A 16,355-nucleotide genomic window follows, 5' to 3' on the forward strand; every position below is an offset into this window, starting at 1 on the left:
AAGGGCCGGGCCGGGCGGCCGGGGCGCCCCCTCCCGCGAGCCCGGAGGGAGCGGCCGTGCGCGCCCGCCCGCTCTTTCTTTTTCGCGTCCCTCCCTCCGCTGCCCCCGCCCTCGCTCCCTATTTGGAGCGGAGACACCCCTGACGTCGGAGCCGCTCCGCTCGCCGCTCCCCCGCACCGCGCGCCCGCCCGGGGCCGCAGACGGCGCGCAGCGCAGCCCAGCCGAGCCTCGCGGGGCCGCCGCCAGCCCTGCCGGCCGCCTCCCGAGCCTCCCGGGGGCGCCGGGCCTGCCGCCCCCCGCGGCCCGCAGACAGCTCCGCGGGAACCGGCGGGCGCGCCGCGCTCCTCGCCGCCGCCGCCGCGCGCGGTAAGTCCCGCCCGGGCCGGCACGCGGGCGCCCGGCTTCCAGAGGCTTCGGCCGCAGGGGCAGCGCCGCGCCCCCGGCCCGCCCGGCGGCCCCGGGACACGGTGCGGAGGCGCCTCCGGACGCCGGGGCTGGGGACGTGGGCGCGGCTCGGGGTGGCTGGGGGCACCGCTGCGCTCCGAGCCCGTCCCCGGACTCGCCGGGGGTTTCCACCGCTTGGTGAGAGTTTCGGCGGCCGGGAGAGGAAGGGAGGGAGGTGCGTGGCGAGCGCACGCCGGGCGGGTCGAGGGCGGGTCGGGCCGCGCGGGCGCCGGGGCAGCGGCCGGAGCTCGGCCGCGGGGCTCGCGCGTCTCCCCGGCTCTGCCCGGGCCTCGCCGCGCCGCGAGCCGCTCCGCTGCGGTACGTTTCTGCCTCCTTTTTGTCTCGCTCCCTGTGTTTCTGTCTCCCCATCCGACTGCCCGTGTCTCTCGTCTCTCTGTTTCCGTCCCCCTCTCTGTTCGGTCCCTTTCTTTCTGTTTCTTCTCCTCTTCTGCCTTCGTGTTCAGCCTCCCTGGGTTTATGCCTTTATGTTGTCTGTCTCTCCGGTCTGCCCCTCTGGGAGGGGGTACCTTTGTGTCTGTGCATCCCCCTGACCCCCCCACCCTAAAATGCAGACAATCCCCCAGTGTCAGAGGCACGAGCCCCCGCAGTGGGGTTCATGAATAGTTTCCTAGACCCGGTAAAAGACGCGTAAACCCTCCCCCTACCTTCCGCCTGCCCCCGGGGCCTGGCCTGGGTCATCCCCCTGGAATTGAGTCTGGGGCAGAGGGAGCCAGCCTTTCCGGGGGCTCAGGGGGCTCAGTTTTCTTAAGAATTCCACCCCCGCGAGGCGGCCGGGACAGCGGGGCCCCGCTGCCGGCCACCTGCCCGCCCCGCTCCCTGGGCGGGGCGATTCTGATATTTTACAAGCCGCTGTAAAGGGGGCAGCTGCCCGCCTTGGCAGGGGGTTGGCAGACATCAGGGGAGAAGGGCACATTTTCAGGCTTTCTGAGGCCCTCGCCCAGCTGGAGGACACCAGCCTGTAACTACGGGAACCCCAGGAAAACAGAGGTCAGGGCTGGAGGCCAAAGGCTGGGCGCTGGCTGGGGAGGGGAGTGGGGAAGCACTTTGTCAACAAGGAGCCCCTCACCCTTTGTTACTGTGGAAACCCCCAGCCTCCAGAAACTCCCCTCAGATGCTGGAGCTGCTTGGGTGTGGTTTGCCTTTAGTTGGGGCCAAAGGAAAGGCAAGACTGGAGCATTTCCTTGGTGACCCTTGCTCCTCTCCCCCCCACCCCTGCAAGCTGGACCTCTTTCTCCTGGGCCTGCGCCTGGGAGGGGTGGATGAGGAGAGTAGGTGGTCTGCATTAGCCACGGGTATATCCTCATTCTTTTCAAGTGAGATTTCAGACTGAGTTTGGCTCTTTCTCCCCACCCCCAGCCCCAAGGGTCGGAGGCTGCAGAGTGGGCAGGGATGCTGGTGAGGTCTGCAGTGGGACTTCTGCTGAGCAGATGTGTAGCGGGCCCTGCAGCAGCTCATTAGCATAGATTTGTTTTGAGACAGTTTTGGGTCTGTGGGCAGGAGGGTCTGCAGGTGGGAGAGCCCTGGCCTGGGGCGGGGGGCGGTGGGGCGGGGGGTGATTTGCTGTGGCCCCGAAGCGGGACCTGCCTGGCAGAGGCGGGCAAGCCTTGGGAGCATGGGCCTGGCTCTGGGCGTCTACCCCCTGGGACAGTTAGTTCATGCTCTGCCAGCGCCTAGGGCTGAGGGGAGGAAGGAAGCCACCCCGCGGTGAGACTGGGGTCATGGAATCACAGTGGCCTTAAGCAACATGCTGGAGCCAGACTGCACTTGAGGGAATCTGCTTAAATGGACCTTCCCAGGCCATGCTCGCTCTTCTGGAGGGGACCAGTGTGGGGCTCGGGGAGGCAACGCAAATGTTCAGGGGGGCTCCGTCTGTAACTCCTAGACTTGATCGTGCCCGGGGACACAGTGAGTCAGTGGATGGGCTTGGGCCTGAACTTGCCCTTGGACCCCAGAGCAGGCCCAGTAGAGCCTACTGAGAGGAGCGGGGCTGGGGTCTGATGCCTCTTGGCCGGAGTCCCAGAGCGACCTTTCCAGCTGCACCATTCAAGGAAGTCCCTGCGCTCATTCCAAGACCTGCAGGGACTGCCCCACCCTGGCTGAGCCCAAGCCTGGGGCTGCGGCCACAGAGGCCACGCCCTCGCACCCTCCGTGGGGACAGCCTGGCAGCCAGGCCCAGCCTGTTTTCTCCTGGGTGGGTCCGAGGGGACTGATCTCTCCAAGACCCTGTCCCTTCAGTCAGTGGCCCCAGAGTGAGAGTCTGAGGATTCTTCCTCTTGGCTCCGACCCTGGCCAGTCCGTGTGGGAGGCAGCACTCAACAGTTTATAAAACCCTTTCTAAGACATCATCTCCGATGGTTGAGTTTCCCCTAAATCCACTCTCATCAGGGCAGCTGCAACCCCGGATTTGGTTATTTTCAGGACCCACCCAGGATCTGATGGGAGGAGGGGAGGGGAAGGGGAGGGAGAAGGGCATCCTGTGGGAGGCGGGGAGAGGGTGGGGGCAAAGTTCAGGGACCCCAGGCTAGCCCTAGGGGTGACATTGCTGAGGCTGTATCCTGTGGCAGCTGCTCTCTGCAGACCTTTCTGCGCACTCCGTGTGCCCACCTTACAGATGAGGAAATGGAGGCACAGAAAGTTTATGTTGGCCAAGGTAGGATATGAACCTGGGTCTGTGGCCGTCCGTGGCGGGGGACCCAGAGCGTGCTCTGTGCATATGTGGATAGGGAAAGCAGGAGGGGGTGGGCTGGGGTCATCTGATCACTTTGAGAGCAACACACCACACACACCACGGGCTTGGGGAGTCCATCACCGTGTCGCCCAGATGCTGGGCCCACAGGCAGGAGCCTCCGTCTGACTCAGGTGGGGCTGTAGGCGGGAAGGGTGCCCAGGAGAGGTTAGGAAGCAAGTGGAAGTCGGGGAGATCCTTGCCACCAGGGGTTTGCCAGCCCTGGCCTCACCTGCTTCCACACCAGGCTCATTGCTGCGAACGGTGACTCCAGGGGCCTGTGTGTGTATGTGACTGGTGGGGAGTGGACCTTTCTAGCAAGAAAATCCTGGCAGATGTGGCCTGAATATTCAGATTTGCCCTAAAGAGGAAACAGGCAGCGACTGTTCACTTGTTACACAATATAGGCTCTGCGAAGGGGTTCACGGTGGGGGTGGGTGGGCTGGAGGGCTCCCTGGAAATCTGGGTCCCTCCAGTGACTTGAACACTTTGTTCCAGGCCCTGGAATCCAGGCAGCAGCGTGGGTGGCTCCCGTCAGCAGTGCTGTTATGGGGGTCCCTGCCCTGGGGAGTTTGGGGGGCCATAGCTCCCGACCTGGCTGGGCCTCAGAATCATGTGGGAGTGTCGTTGATGATGCCCAGACCACAGCCTGGACCTGTGGGGTTTAAAATGCAGCGCCGGGGCCGGGGAATGTGGGCTTTGGCAAGCATCTCTGGGAAGATGCTGGGTTCTGGGCGGTGTGGAAAGAGAGAAGGGGGACCCTGAAGGCCCAACCACGGAACATGTCTGCTGCCCCTCCCCCACCCCTCCCTGGGGACCTTTTGAATGAAGGATCCCGAGAAAGCCCCCCACCGGCTCTGCTGTGTTCGTCCACTGCCCTTTTCTCTGGAATGAGAAAGCTGGGCGCTCGCCTCCTTGTTCTGTGCCTCAGTTTCCACGCGCACGGCCCCTCCTCTCCCCCCAGGGAATTTTCTGTGTCATTGGCAGCCTCAGGATGTGTCTGGTGTTTGCATAAGGCCTCTGAGGATCTGGGGGGTTTGGATCTAGGCGCGACAGGGGTCTGGTGAGAAGGCACTCACCCCCCACTGAAATCTTGCCACGACTCGGAGGCAGGCCTGTATCAGACCTTTCCCGAGGCTCCAATGTCCCAGGGGTCGGCCCTGGCTGCACTGTTGTCAGTGGCGGGGTGTGTGTGTGTGTGTGTGTGTGTGTGTGTGTGGTGGTCTCATGGGCCATACAGTCAGGAGTGGAACTTGAACTCTGCTCCCAGGTAGTGCGAATAAGGATAAGAGACGCAGCCTGCCGGGGCAGGGAGCCCCAGGCCTCTTGCCAACTCTGGACCCTTCCCTGGACGCCTCTTCCTGTTTCTGGATTTATCCTCCGGGAGCCTTCCCGTCTGCAAAGGTAGCTGGTGCTTATCTTGCTGCTGTCCATATTCAAGTCTTGGTGTTGGTCAGTCCTGATCTTGTAAGCTTGAGCAAATCTCTTAACCTCCCCATGCCTCAGTTTCCTCCTCTGTAGAATGGGGGAGCTAGTAGTCGCTATCTCACGGGTGGTTGTAAGGACTGCATAAATGCATACACGTTAAAAGCACCCAGAACAGTGTCTGGCCCAGTTAGCACCAACTCTTGCTCTGAGACAGGTGGGGCATGGGCCGGGCTCTTAGCAACGAAGCCCCTCTCCTTGCTTTTGCGAGTGCGGTCCCCTCGGCCCGGAGCTCCCTCCTCTCCCGGTCATTGGTAACTCACCGCAAATCCTGAATTACATCCAGAATTAATGGGGTGCCTGGGTGGCTCAATTGGTTAAGCATCTGCCTTTGGCTCCGGTCATGATCTCAGGGTCCTGGGATTGAGCCCTGCCTTGGGCTCCCTGCTCAGTGGGGAGTCGGCTTCTCCCTCTCCCTCTGCCTCTCCCCACTGCTTGTGCTCTCTCACTCTCTCTCTCTCTCAAATAAATTCTTTAAAATCAATAAATCCAGAATTAAGAATCCCTCCTTCCCTGCACCCCAACCTTCCCCGACTTCCCATCTGAACAACTGCTTCCGTGAAACCCCACTTCCTTCAACCTCCTCCTCTAGGCTCTGAGCTCTGAGCGGGCATAGGGTCTGCGCTCCCAGCTACCCTGCGCTCCCTTGGCCTCCGTCTCCCCCACCACCTAGGAAGTGCTTAGTGGACTGAGCGTTAAACTGTGGGGAACTTCATGCTTCATGGGAAGGGCACCGCTTGGCCCGACTTGCTGGGGGACCTTGGGGATGACCCCTTTGCAAAGCAAGGGGGTGGGGGGCTGTGGGCCTGGGGGAATCCCTCTGCCCATCCTGGCATTCTAGGAGTCCCATGACTTCCGGCGTGATCTTTAGGGAGGGAAGAAGAGATGAGAATCTGTGGGTGAGGCTCTTGTCTGAGGAAGGAAGGTCCCACTGCTGTCTAGAAAAATTAGCTGAGCATAAACCAAAAATAAAGAAAACCTGTGAGCCGTGTGAGGCCTGCCCCGCCTTCCTGTGCTTCTCCCAGGGGATGGGGACCCGACTGAGCTGGGGGCCCGCTGACTGCCTTCTCTGAGTCCCTCTCCCCAGCAGTGCTGTGCTCCCATCTTAGGGTAGGGGAAAGTAGGTGCAGAGAGGTGAGCTTTATTTCTGGAAGTCACACAGCTCCTAGGTGGGAAGGCCAGACTTGAACCAGAGGACTCCGGGGGCCATGCTTGGGGTGGGAGCAGGGCCGCCAGTCTGGGTAAGCAGACAGTGGCTCCAGCTTGCTCTGAGGTCCTGGGTGCTGGCAGGTTGGCTAAAGGGACCCCCCACTTTCCCCCTCTGGGCCCTGCTGGGTTAGCTCTGGACTGTGCCCTGGAGAGCAAGATTCCCCCTTCGCTATAACCTGAACCTAATAACCAGTCCCTGTGCTCCAGGCCCGTGACTCCCCCTAAAACCTCACCACTGCCCTGTCTCTCAATAAGCCTTGTTATTGGTCTTACCCCTGTCTCAGCTCTGCCCCCCTTTAGCCTGGTCCAGGCCCACGGCTGCCATTCCAAAACCGCCCCCCCCACCCCCCCGAAAATCACCTGCAAAGCAGATCCATGGGACTCAGGGCTACTAACACACCATCCCAGCCTCAACTCCCAGTCACCTCCTGCCTGGCCCAATCTTCCTAAGGAATCGTCACAGGGTCAGGGAGAGGACAAAGTGCCCAGACCTGCCTGAGGTCTTTGAGGGAGCTCTGGCCTCAGGGGGTGGGGGTGGGGGTCCCTGCGGGGCTCCTTGTGGCGTGCTGTGGTCAGACCCCGACTCCAAGCCCGATTCCCCAGGTACAGAAGAGGACCCAGTGGGGTCAGAGAGACTTCTGGATGCCCCACTGGTTGAAAAATTAGTTGGGTTGCCAGTTAGGAATGAGTCCGTCCTATTTTGTTAGGATGTGGTTGTACTGAAAACACGGGTTCGCTGTCGGTCTTGTGAGTGAGACCGGAAATATGTGGGTGAGAGCCAGGGTCATGACACAAACGCAGTTGGGACTGGGCAGGCTGTCCCGACTCACCTCCTACTGCTCTCCCTGCTTCACCCCTCCCCGCTGGCTGGGAGCAGGGGTCACCCAGGCGTTGGGGTCCAGTGAGATGGGACTCAGCTCTGCTTCTGGAGACCTCCTGCAGGGAGAAGGGGCTGAGCAGGACTTTCTGGGTGGAGGGAACACGGGGCTGTGGAGGTGGTCCCAGCCCTGCAGGGGGCCCGGGCCCTCTCCTAGAGCCCAGCTGAGCCAGCCCACCTAGGTCTTCCCTGGAGTAACAGGCAAGACCCCCAACACCACCCCCTTTCTGGACACTTCACCAAGGAGGCTGACTGAGGGTAGGGTCGTTCAGAAAGGGTATGTTCCCACTCTAGTGCTGGGTGTCTGTGGGACAGTACCTGGCCCCTGATCCCGACTCGGCCATGCCCAGACCCCGCTTGGGACCGTCCCAAGGCATGGAATCCTGGACTGACTGAGCTGGACCAGTTCTCGAGCCTGGCTCCAAGTCGGAGGCACCTTGGAAGCTTGCTAGAAAATTCGCAGCCCCGCTTAGCCCTAGAACTTCACTCCAGAAGTCCCTAGGGAACTCGGGATTCTTATGATCCGCCGACTTTGACAACCAGTGTCCAGGGCACCTCACTCATTTTAGAGGTGGGGACACTGAGGCCTGGGTGTCCAGGGTCGTACAGCAGGTGCGGACTCCCGGATCCCCATTCTACACCCTTTCCCATGTCCTGTCCCCAGAGCACCCCCTTGCAGGCCTGGCCCTCATTTCCAAGTCGCTCTGAAGCCTCCCTCTTCCACACGTTTGGAGGTTGAAGTCGGGGAACACTGGGAGAGCCCCCTCTGAGAGCCATCCTTCGGACACACGCTGCCCGGCAGCGCCATCTTCCGGCCAGTTCTGGTATTACCGTCTCCTTCCATCCCGTCAGACTCTGGTCTTGCCCTGGAGTTTGGGATGGTCCTGGGGATACATAAAGATGTATGTATAGACTCAGGGCTTGCGGCTCTGGTGGGGGATCCAAACAAGAAGTAGCCTGGTCCGGGGTTAGCTTTTTCCCCTGACGCCCAGCCAGCCAAGGTGGCCCAAGAAGTCACAGTGCTGGACGGAGGAGGTTAGCTTTCCTGGTAGCTGACATGCAGGCGGTGTGCCCAGGAGATGTGCTGGGTGGCCAGCCCCTCGAGGGCAGGCACTGTGTTTCCCGGGCAAGCCTGTGTGTTTGCCAGAGGCCCTGAAGCATCACAGTCCTCTGCCATCCTGTCTCGCCATCCCCATTTCTTGGATGAAGAAACCGAGGCACAGACATAGAAAGGAACTTGCTCAAAGCTGCACAGTAGGGTAGCAGAGCAGCACCCGCAGAGCGTGCATTATGGGCTAGTCTCACCGCTGGGGCTCTCATAACCTCCTGGGCGCCCATGGCACGTGCATATGTTAGTGCCTCCACTGTCGAGGTTCAGAAAGGACAAATAACGGCTCCAAGGTTGTGCTTTGCTGGTAAGCGGTAGAGCTAGGGCTCGAACCCAGGCAGTCGGGTGGCAGAGCCCGTGCTTGTCATGCCGCCGTCCCCTCTGTCCACGGGGCCTCTGGGCCCCACCAGCCTCACCTGCATCTGTGCTCAGTCCTAGGGCCCTAGAGGCCACGGGCAGGATGCTCCGGGTCCTGGTGGGGGCCGTCCTCCCCGCAATGCTGCTGGCCGCTCCGCCGCCCATCAACAAGCTGGCACTGTTCCCGGACAAGAGCGCCTGGTGTGAGGCCAAGAACATCACCCAGATCGTGGGCCACAGCGGCTGCGAGGCCAAGTCCATCCAGAACAGGTGCGGGGCAGGGCCAGTGGGGGGAGGGGCAGAAGACGGGGCAGCCCATCCCCGCCGCCGCCGCTGCGGTGTCACGGGCACAGTGACCTCTCCTCCTGCAGGGCGTGCCTAGGACAGTGCTTCAGTTACAGCGTTCCCAACACCTTCCCGCAGTCTACGGAGTCCCTGGTTCACTGCGACTCCTGCATGCCGGCCCAGTCCATGTGGGAGATCGTGAGTACTGCTGCCTGCCCCTGTCTGCCTGGGCCTCGGCCGCAGGGCCTACCGGTCAGGCCCTGCCCTGTACAGGGGCCGAGAATTGTGCTGGGGCTCCAGACGTGGCCCTTGCCACAGGATGGCTTATGTGTCTGACACCAATGTGTACTGGACAAGAGCTCTTCCTGCAGCTCCATTCTGATGTCAGTCCTACAGTGAAATTCTTTGAGTGGTTTCTTACTCTTTTAAGATGAGACCCAATCCTCGCCGTGTCCCACGGTGCCCAGCGTAGCCTGGCTCCCCAGTCTCTTGAGCTTTGTCTCACCTCCCTTATCTTTTTTACTTGCTTGACACTTGACATCAGTATGCTTTCTTTCAATCTCTCATACCTGCTCTGCATGGTACGACCACAGGGCCTTTGGATGTGCTCTTTCCCCTGTTTGGAATACCTCTCTTCAACTTACTCACTTAACATGTGTTCATTCTCCTGCTCTTCGCTCGGCAGCATTTTCAGGGCCCTTTCTTATCCCCCTGAGCACTGTGTGCATCTGCTTTGACCTCTGTCCCCTCACAGTTTTCCATCTGCATTTGGGTGATTGTGACAAGTCTGCTTCCCTCGTTAGACTCTGAATTCTTTGCAGGACCATGCCTATCCTTATGTCCCCAGCACTGGCAGGGAGTAGGTGCTTTGTGGAAGGAAGGAGGGAGAAAAGGGGAAGAAAGATGGAAAAAGGGAGAGCTGTTGGAAAAGCAACAGCAAAAGCAAGACCCGACAGGGTCCAGTGGGGCAGACCTAGGCTGGGCTGTGGCTTTGAGATGGGGCTCTTTGAGGGTGTGATGTTGGAACAGCGCCCCAAAGGTTAAGTGGAAGTCAAGTGGGCGATTTGGGGGCAGGTGGTCTGGGATAGGTTAGGTGAGGACCTTCCAGGTGGAGGGAACAGCATGTGCAAAGTCTCGGGCTGATCAGGCAGCTTAGACTTGATGGGAGTGACACGAGATCAGGGATGGAGAGGTCAGCCAGAGGCCGCCTGAAGGTCCTGGGGGTGGGGAGCTTGGTGCGGAGTCTGGACTTTTCTTCAAGTCCACTGAGGTGGACTGTGGACAGGGACAGGCCCCGTTGGATTTCTCCCCTCAGGCTGCCGTGAGGAAATGGGTAGGGAGGGGGCAGGACAGGTTGTGAGGAGACAAGTCGGGTGGCTCTTGCGGCGGCTTGCCCTCCTCCCTGTGGAGGGGCCCGCAAAGCTGACAGGGGTACCCTCCAGGCAGGCTCAGGCATTCTGGGGTCTCTGGGACTGTCGGTCCCATGAGGAGTGTTGTTGCCCGTGGGGCCTCTGGAAACATGTCTCCCCTTTTCTGCTGTCCTCTGCAGGTGACCTTGGAGTGCCCCGGCCACGAGGAGGTGCCCCGGGTGGACAAGCTGGTGGAGAAGATCGTGCACTGTAGCTGCCAAGCATGTGGCAAGGAGCCCAGCCACGGGCTGAGCGTCTATGTGCAGGGCGAGGACGCGCCGGGTTCCCAGCCGGGCACCCGTCCCCACCCCCACCCGGGCGGGCAGACCCCCGAGCCCGAGGATCCCCCCGGGGCCCCCCACGTAGAGGAAGAGGGGGCTGAGGACTGAGGCCCCAACTCCTCCTCCCCTCTCATCCCCTGTGGAATGTTGGGTCTCAACCTCGGGGGAGCGGTGGGGAGACAGGCCGGAGCCCCCCTTTGGCACTGGATGGACTTGGATTCAGACTTGGACTTGGAACGCTTTCCGGTTGCCGTGGAGATCTGAAGGGAGGGGTTGGGGCCAAGCTGCACAATTTAATATATTCAAGAGTGAGGGGAGGTAGCAGAGGTCTTCAGGGTCCTTTTTCGGAGGGGGTGGGTGGTTCTCTTCCTTTCTGCCTCCTAGAGATACGCCTTTGGGAGCAGGAAGAGGTTGGCTAAGCTGCTGAGGTGGGTGTGAGATCCTGACCGTCCTGGTGGGGCGGGGCCCCTGGGGTACAGATGGTGGAGCGGGGACCCTGGGCTGAGGGTCGGTGCCTTGCCAGCAGCAGCCTTGAGGAAGGGGCTGGGTCCAGGCTAGGAAGACCACTGGCAGAAGCTCGAGCCCCATAGGTTTCCCCAAAGGTCTCTCGTCCCCAGGAGAGCTTCTCCCCATTGGCACCAAAATGGCCCTCCCTCGATGGTGTGCTTGGGAGTCAGGTCTGGGCAGGACCCTGCTGACTCATGGCCCTGGAGCTGAGGCCTTTCTGGCTTCCTTGGCTTTCCAGGGGGTGGAGGAAGGCAAGGGAGGAGCTTACCTGGGCGGGCGGAGGGGAGGACTCCGGGACCAACCCTGGAGTCTTCCTCACCCTCCCACTGCCCCCCCCCAAGTCTTGGGCAAAAACGGATGGAGCTAGCCTTCCCCCTCCTGGGGAGCTCTTTCTAAATCTGACGGGGAGGGGGGGGGCTGGCGGGGGGTGGGGGGTGCTCCAAGGAGGGATCTGGGTGGGGTAGACTCTGGCTGAGCCTCAAGAAACCAGGAAGAGGAGGGGGGAGGGCTCATGGCGGCCAGTGTCCCTACAGCTCTCCAGCACCCAGTTCTACCCATCACCCCCACCCCCCCAGCTGCACTTTAACCCAGAGGGCAGTGAGGTCCCGGGGACAGGGCCAGCGGGCGGGCCGTGAAGAACGCCTCGGTACCCACACCCGCCTGTGTCTGCCCTTCTGTCCCCAGGGTGGCGGTCAGCTCCCCCGGCCCCCCCGGCTCCCCCCGGCCCCCCCGGCCCCCACTCCCGGCTGTTCCGACAAGGGCTTCTGGAGCTTGTAACCAGCAGATTGTTTCCCTGAGTTTTCTCATGATTAAATTTCCTTCAATACTTGTGTTCTCTTCCTCACTGGGTGCCTCTGCTGACCCAGAGTCCCCGAAGGGGTCCTCAGCAAGGCCTGGGGGAGGGGGTCAGGCTGCGCAGTGAGAAGCCCCTAGTGGCCCTCCCACTTCGCTGCCTTGTGGGCCTGTGGCTGCTGCCTCCTTGGCTCCCAGCTCTCTCCTTGGGCGCCCATGTCTGGCCTCGGGTATATCTTGGGTGGGCCTCCAGACCAGGCGCTTTTCATCTTGACCCCTGGGCCCTTTGGGCTTAGCTCATGCCATCTGTTCCCCCTCCCAGGGACCCAGTATCAGCCCTTTCCTGGACCCCCGTCTAGTCTGACCTGGTAGAAGGGGAAAGAGACAAAGCCAGTGGTTATAAAGAAATATACAAGTTTGGGTGCTGTGCTAAGTACTCTACACAAAGTCACTCACTTAATCCTCGGCACCAGCCTGTGATGCAGATATTGGCCCGCACTGTACAGAGGAGGCGGCCGAAGTGGGGAGAGATTGCATCATCTGTCCGGGGCAGCATGGTTGAAAGACGGCGGCCACAGGACTCGAGCCCAGGTCTGATCCTGCTCTCAGCGTAACGTCAGTGGTTGTCATTTGTAGGTTTCCTGCTGTGTGCCAGGTGGGTGCCTGACCACCTCACAGGGACCGGGGGATTTGGGATCACTACCCCCAGGCCATTCGGTACCCCCAGTTCTCCATCATTGAGACACGGCAGGGCTGGCGGGGTGCGCGAAGGCCCAGACCCTTTGTTCCCCATCCTTACCAGACAATTCACATATATTACTACTAATCCACGGAAAATCCACTTTTTGGAATCGAGTGCTTTTATGCCCTGGGAGTGCTGTGCACAGGCCTTTCAGCAGCGGCGCCCGGAGTCTAATCTTGCGCCCTCTAGCGACAACGGTGCTGTACCACACGCGCGATTTCCTCAGAGGATGCTGCCTTCCCAGAGCATGGCTGCTCTGGGCTGTTGTGGAGGTTGTGTACTTCCCAGCTCCGGAATGGCGTTTCTTGCGGTTGTGCGGGCGTAGCCATCCACCGGGGCCCTACATCCCTGACGTGGAGTTGGATTGGAGAGAAGTAGACCTCCTGCATGCAGACTCAGTGACTCCTAGTCTGGTAGGGACAAGCCCTGGTCATATTAACAGCCATTCCGTACGGCTGGTGGTGAGGCCTGGCCCAAGGATGCAGAGAAGATGCTGCGGGGCTTCCAAGGACTCAGAGAGCACGTCCAAAGGCAGGGCTTTCTGGGGCCTTGGACGCGGTGCTGGAGCTCAGAACCAAGCACCGTGCTGGCAGGATGAATCTTGGGTCAGGAGCCTCCTCCAGCCTATGTATGGAACCAGGCAGGGTAGACATATAAAGAAATTAAGAAGCTCATTGGAAAGAAAGCAGGAAGATGGGTTGGCGTGGCTGGTGGCAGGTGTGCAATGCTAGCCAGAGTTCACACTTCATTCTCCTTGCAGTAAGAGCCCCGGAGGGCTCTGCACAAAGCTGGGTTTCCCAGAGAGTGGAGACGGATGGTGGTGACTGCAGTGGTCCGGGCAGGAGATAGAGACCAGAGACCACAGACCAGAATTGAGTGGGGGCCCTGGGGAGGCGGGGCCAGGTTGGAGATGAGTCGCTGATTGGATGCGGGAGCAGCAAATGGGAGGAGCCAGATTTGAATGCTGACATCGCTTGGGCCCGCCTGCCATTGGGCATGGGATGGGAAATAGTGACTTCTCTTTTCCTTGCCAACCTCAAGCTGAACCACCAAGAGAGCCCAGAAAAAAACATTTCAGGTCCTCCTCTGCCCTTCACTCCCTCCCCTGCTCCCCGCCCCACAGCAATGGTAGAAAGATCTTAAAATCTTTACAAGGGATTAACACCGAAAGCACAGGCTCCTCTCAGTAAGGGTGGGTTAAGTAATTAGTAGCAGCTTCCCCTCCTTGTGTGCCTACATGGAGCCTACAGCTCCCAGTTTGTTTTCTTCCCGGGCTCCAAGCCTCTGGAAATATCCAGTCAGCCTGGGTTTAAATTCAGGCTGGGCCACTTCCTAGCTATGTAATCTTGAGCAGGTCAACTCCCCAGGCTCAGTTTGCCCATCTGCAAAACGGGGACTAATGATCACACCTCCTTTAACTCCCAGGGTCATGGTGAGCTTTACCTAAATGAATGAGCAAGTGGAGTTTGGAACAGTGCCTGGCATGTAGTAAGGACATATGGCTGGCTCAGTCCACAGAGCATGTGACTCTTGATCTCAGGGTCCTGAGTTCAAGCCCCATGCTGGGTGCGGAGCTTACATTACAGAATAAAACACACACACACGAGCAAAATGATGGCTGTTCCTCTAGTTATTGAGAACGAAGATTGGGTCCCAACTGCTGGTGGCTGGGCTAATAGTTTTGTGCATTTTTTCATTGAACAGATGTTTATTGGGAGCCCATTATGTGCTGAGGATAGAGCAGTGAACAAAACAGACAAATTCCCAGAATCATGGAGTTTAGGCAGTTAATCTGTGAGAGCAGCTTTGAGCAGGCTTCACGGCCTCCCTGGCTCTTGGTTTCTCCATCTCCATAATGTGGAGCTCCAGTGAGCATGGAGGTCCAGGCCAAAGGCCTTCTGAAGAGTCACCTGTTCCACTGTGACATCAGCCTTCTCCTCCAGAGAGGGAACTCCCCGTGGCTAGAAGTAATCAAGCAAAGGCTGAGGATCCCTGGAGGCTCCTCTCTACCCTGAAAGATTAAGAAAGTCTGGGGCTTTATTATTTCACAACAGATAACAATAAACTTGTGAGTGTGGAACTTTTGTAAAGTTCTTAAATTCATGATAATAGTGTGGCCACAAGGTGGCGCCACCACCCAGGCCCAATCTTGAAAAAGAAAATTAAAAAAAAAAGAAAATGATAAGTTAAGGGGCGCCTGTGTAGCCCAGTGGGTTAAGCATCTCATGCTTGGTTTCGGCTCAGGTAGTGACTTCAGGGTCATGAGATTGAGCCCCTGTTGGGCTCCATGCTCAGTGGGGAGTCTGCTTGAGGCTCTCTCCCAAACCCGTGTGCACGCTCTCTCTCAAATAAATAAATGGATCTTTTTAAAAATTATAGTTAAGCACAGATCACAATATAACAAACGTCTGTGAACCTGTCACCCAGAATGAACAAATATTAACAAATCTGTCCTGTTTTCTTTGGGCCTTTAAAAAAAAATAAATGAGGTTCCTGAGTCCGCAGAGCTGGTAAGCAACAGCAGTGGGATTCCAAGTCTGGTCTTTATGATGCTCAGCCTAGTGCCTGGTATCCTGTCCTTCGGGGCATGGCAGAAACTGTCACAGGGGTGTCACATGGGAGGGAGGACAGTTCTCCCTTTCCTGCTGCCTAGACCCATCTGTAGACCCTACGACTGGGACTCTGGGCCCCAAACAGTGGCCTGGGGGCGGGTGAGGCGCTGCAGGGTCGTGAGGTTTTTGTCTTGGGTGTTAGGCAATCCTGAGTTTCAGTTCCACTTGGTCTCTTGCTCCTGGTGGACCTTGGGTGAGGCCCCTGGACTCTCCGAGCCCCTGTTTAACACCTACCTATCCGCATTATTGGTAGGAATAAGAGAACAAAACCCTTGGGACATCGCAGGAATCTTTTACATGGGGCTATGAATTTTCTCTTTCTGCGGAGGGAAAAAGGCCCCCTTCCCCTTCAGACTCCCTTTATGTTGCTTTTCATTTTCTTTTAAAATATATATATATATTTTTAAGATTTTATTTATTTATTTGACAGGCAGAGATCACAAGTAGGCAGAGAGGCAGGCAGAGAGAGAGGAGGAAGCAGGCTCCCTGCTGAGCAGAGAGCCCGATGTGGGGCTCGATCCCAGGACCCTGGGATCATGACCTGAGCCGAAGGCAGAGGCTTTAACCCACTGAGCCACTCTGGCGCCCCATCTTTTTAAAAATATTTTATTTGACAGAAAGAAACACAGCGAGAGAGGGAGCACAGGCAGGGGGCAGAGGGAGAGTGAGAAGCAGGCTTCCTGCTGAACAAGGAGCCCCATGTGGGGCTTGATCCCAGGACCCTGGGATCATGACGTCCGCTGAAAGACGCCTAATGACTGAGCCATCCAGATGCCCCCCCCCCTCCCTGCCATAGCTGGGATCCCTTTAGGATGACTTTACAAGTCTGTTACGCTTATTGTTTATTGTCTGTCTCCTTCCACTAGAATGAAACTCCATGAAGCTAGATCTTAGTTGTGGTTACTGTAGTGCCCTGCCTGGCCAGAACACTGCCCAATATCTAGTAGGTGCTCAATAAATGTTTGTTGAATGAATGGATGGAATCCACAGTACTGATCTGTGAAGCGTCTGGTAGTGACTCCCTTTTTTTTTTTTTTTTTTAAGATTTTATTTATTTATGACACAGAGAGAGATCGAGAGAAGGAACACAAGCTGGGGGAGTGGGAGAGGGAGAAGCAGGCCTCCTGCTGAGCAGGGAGCCCGATATGGAGCTCCATCTCAGGACCCTGGGATCATGACCCCAGAGGAAGGCAGACGCTTAATGAGTGAGCCACCCAGGCGCCCCCCTGTACAAACTCTTCTTCGCTGGCAGGCAGAGAGTACGTTCAGGGGGTGCTCCACATCTACCTGCAGTGCCTGCCTCTACCCCATCTGGCCTAGGGATTCCCAGATCTGTTCCCATTCTGTGTCAGACTAGGAGGACCAACCCATCAGACTTCATCCTTCATGTCCGGTGCTGTCGGGGAACGCTAGGTTTCTGCTCAAAGGACCCCGAGGAGGAGGTAACCTGCTGTTTAAAGGTTCCAAAAAAGCTATATGGGTTGTTATATATTATGTATAC

At 58.5% G+C, this 16,355-nt stretch overlaps 1 protein-coding gene across 3 annotated transcripts; it reads left to right on the top strand.

Annotated features, from left to right (window-relative positions):
- The first annotated feature begins 177 nt into the window (after window positions 1-177).
- NBL1 (NBL1, DAN family BMP antagonist) lies at window positions 178-10,522 on the top strand. Of its 3 annotated transcripts, XM_059136494.1 has the most exons (5): window positions 178-366; window positions 4,461-4,594; window positions 8,302-8,496; window positions 8,598-8,709; window positions 10,061-10,522. In XM_059136494.1, the coding sequence occupies exons 3-5, from the start codon at window positions 8,330-8,332 to the stop codon at window positions 10,307-10,309; spliced, it is 528 nt and encodes a 175-aa protein (XP_058992477.1). In that variant the 5' UTR covers window positions 178-366; window positions 4,461-4,594; window positions 8,302-8,329; the 3' UTR covers window positions 10,310-10,522. The 3 variants fall into 3 exon arrangements, with proteins under 3 accessions (XP_058992477.1, XP_058992476.1, XP_058992478.1); XM_059136493.1 differs by lacking the exon at window positions 4,461-4,594; XM_059136495.1 differs by lacking the exons at window positions 178-366; window positions 4,461-4,594 and adding an exon at window positions 469-582.
- Window positions 10,523-16,355: the final 5,833 nt, after the last annotated feature.

Source organism: Mustela lutreola, chromosome 10 (genome assembly GCF_030435805.1).
Source record: "Mustela lutreola isolate mMusLut2 chromosome 10, mMusLut2.pri, whole genome shotgun sequence".
Lineage (NCBI taxonomy): Eukaryota > Metazoa > Chordata > Mammalia > Carnivora > Mustelidae > Mustela > Mustela lutreola.

Bases quoted from the DNA above. Each gene is read 5' to 3' on its own strand.
- NBL1 (XM_059136494.1), top strand. From the start codon at position 8,330: ATGCTCCGGGTCCTGGTGGGGGCCGTCCTCCCCGCAATGCTGCTGGCC. The intron at 8,497-8,597 runs GTGCGGGGCAGG...CTCCTCCTGCAG, and splicing joins GCCAAGTCCATCCAGAACAG to GGCGTGCCTAGGACAGTGCT. The intron at 8,710-10,060 runs GTGAGTACTGCT...TGTCCTCTGCAG, and splicing joins CCCAGTCCATGTGGGAGATC to GTGACCTTGGAGTGCCCCGG.